This window comes from Haplochromis burtoni, unplaced genomic scaffold, assembly GCF_018398535.1.
Source record: "Haplochromis burtoni strain Fernald_Lab_line unplaced genomic scaffold, NCSU_Asbu1 Contig_151, whole genome shotgun sequence".
NCBI lineage: Eukaryota > Metazoa > Chordata > Actinopteri > Cichliformes > Cichlidae > Haplochromis > Haplochromis burtoni.
Genome location: NW_024582512.1, coordinates 801,067 through 802,692, shown reverse-complemented (window position 1 = coordinate 802,692; position 1,626 = coordinate 801,067). Strand labels below are relative to the sequence as shown.

At 41.3% G+C, this 1,626-nt stretch overlaps 1 protein-coding gene across 4 annotated transcripts in view; it reads right to left on the bottom strand.

Moving 5' to 3' along the window:
* si:dkey-88l16.3 (low-density lipoprotein receptor-related protein 2) overlaps positions 1 to 1,626 on the bottom strand; it is a 32,132-nt gene that overhangs the window by 20,668 nt on the left and 9,838 nt on the right. For 2 of the 4 annotated variants that reach the window (XM_042224801.1, XM_042224804.1), the window contains exons 17-19: positions 1,132 to 1,362; positions 779 to 1,027; positions 201 to 689 (exon numbers count right to left, since the gene is read on the bottom strand). In XM_042224801.1, coding sequence (XP_042080735.1) covers positions 201 to 689; positions 779 to 1,027; positions 1,132 to 1,362 — 969 coding nt within the window. The remainder of the gene's footprint in view (positions 1 to 200; positions 690 to 778; positions 1,028 to 1,131; positions 1,363 to 1,626) is intronic. The other 2 variants (XM_042224803.1, XM_042224802.1) reach the window with 2 other exon arrangements.

Genomic DNA, 1,626 nt, shown 5'->3' with positions numbered 1-1,626 from the left:
AGTGAACCTCAGGGATGCACATTTTCCCATGGGCACACTGAAACTCACCTGGGGTAGAAAGAAGAGAATCATGGACGAAGCCATTTGCATCTGCAACCTCACATGTACAGGTTTAAAGAATAAAAGTTCTGATCAGTTTCAATAATATTAAGTTCATTACATCGCGGAAAGATTAAATATAAAGTTTAAAGTGAAACAACCTTTTTTGCAAATTCCTGGACATCCTTCTTCATCAGATCCATCCATGCAGTCTTTCTCTCCGTCACATACGTGGCTGAGTAAAACACACTCTGTGCCATCACTACACATCTTTGCGTTCCTGCGGCACTGCAGCACATTTTGAGCTGCAGGCGCGGCCACACTCTGACAGTTCAGTTCATCTGATCCATCCTGGCACTGAAACAGTCCATCACAGACCAGACTCTTGGAGACACAGCCCCTTCGGTCCTTGCAGAGAAAGTCCTCAAAAGGACACCCTTTCACACAGTTCTCATCAGATCCATCATGGCAGTCTTTTCTTCCATCACATATCTGTGCTGGTTTAATGCACAAAGAGGAATCTGGACACAGAATTGAAGGACTGCTGCAAGGTAGCCTGTAGTGAGGTTTAATGGACGGTGTGAGGAGTACAGGAGAATTATTTGAGGGCCGTCTCTCTATTTGCATTGTAGAATCTCTCTCTGCATCATCTAGAAAAATGACACCAAGAAGCAGAAATTTAAAATTATTTTAACGGCAATATATAAAACTTGAAAAGAAACTTGGCATAGATACTAACTGCATCGTTCTTCATCTGATCCATCTTGACAGTCTTTCTCTCCATCACAGACGCTGATATTGAGGACACATTGATTCCCATCTTTGCAGACTGTGAACCCCAAACGGCATTTCAGAATGTTTCTCCGAGGAGCAGCCGTGGCTGCACTCGAACAGTCGACCTCATCAGAGCCGTCGTAGCAATGAAATTCACCGTCACAAACCAGGCTTTTAGATACGCAGCCGCGATGATCTTTGCAAAGAAAGTCATCTGGAATAAAATTATTAAACAGGACATACAGTGTCAAACTTTTGAAGACATAAAATGCTAAATATTTTTAAACCGAGAAAATGAAATACTGATTTGGTGCTTACTTTTTGAGGGGCAACTTTTTACGCAGTTCTTTTCATCAAAGCCGTCAGGGCAGTCACTATGTCCATTGCAGAACTGGTCTGGAGATATGCAGAGGTAAGCAGAAGAAGGACAGAGGACAGAGGGACTGGTGCAGGCCAGGAGAGCTCGAGGAGAAAGAGTGGTAGGACCTGGAGTTTTGTTTGATTGGTCCATATTAGTTCTTGTGGTAGTCATGTTCTGTTGCAGGGCATCTTTAAAAGACAAATAAGGTGTCATACGTTAAACACAGTGACAAGAATACTAACGAAACTAGAAAGTGCATTTTCTGAAGAAACTGCAGTGTGAATGCTTGAATCTGAATGTATGAGCTGAAATGAATTAATTATTGAATATTAACCTAAAAATGTTGAATGAGCTGGAAAATACAGAGTTTTTAACCTGAAAACAAAAGTGCAGAAATTTTGAAAGCTGATGTTCACACAGAAGAAGTTGGAAAATAGCTGAAAAGTTTTTAA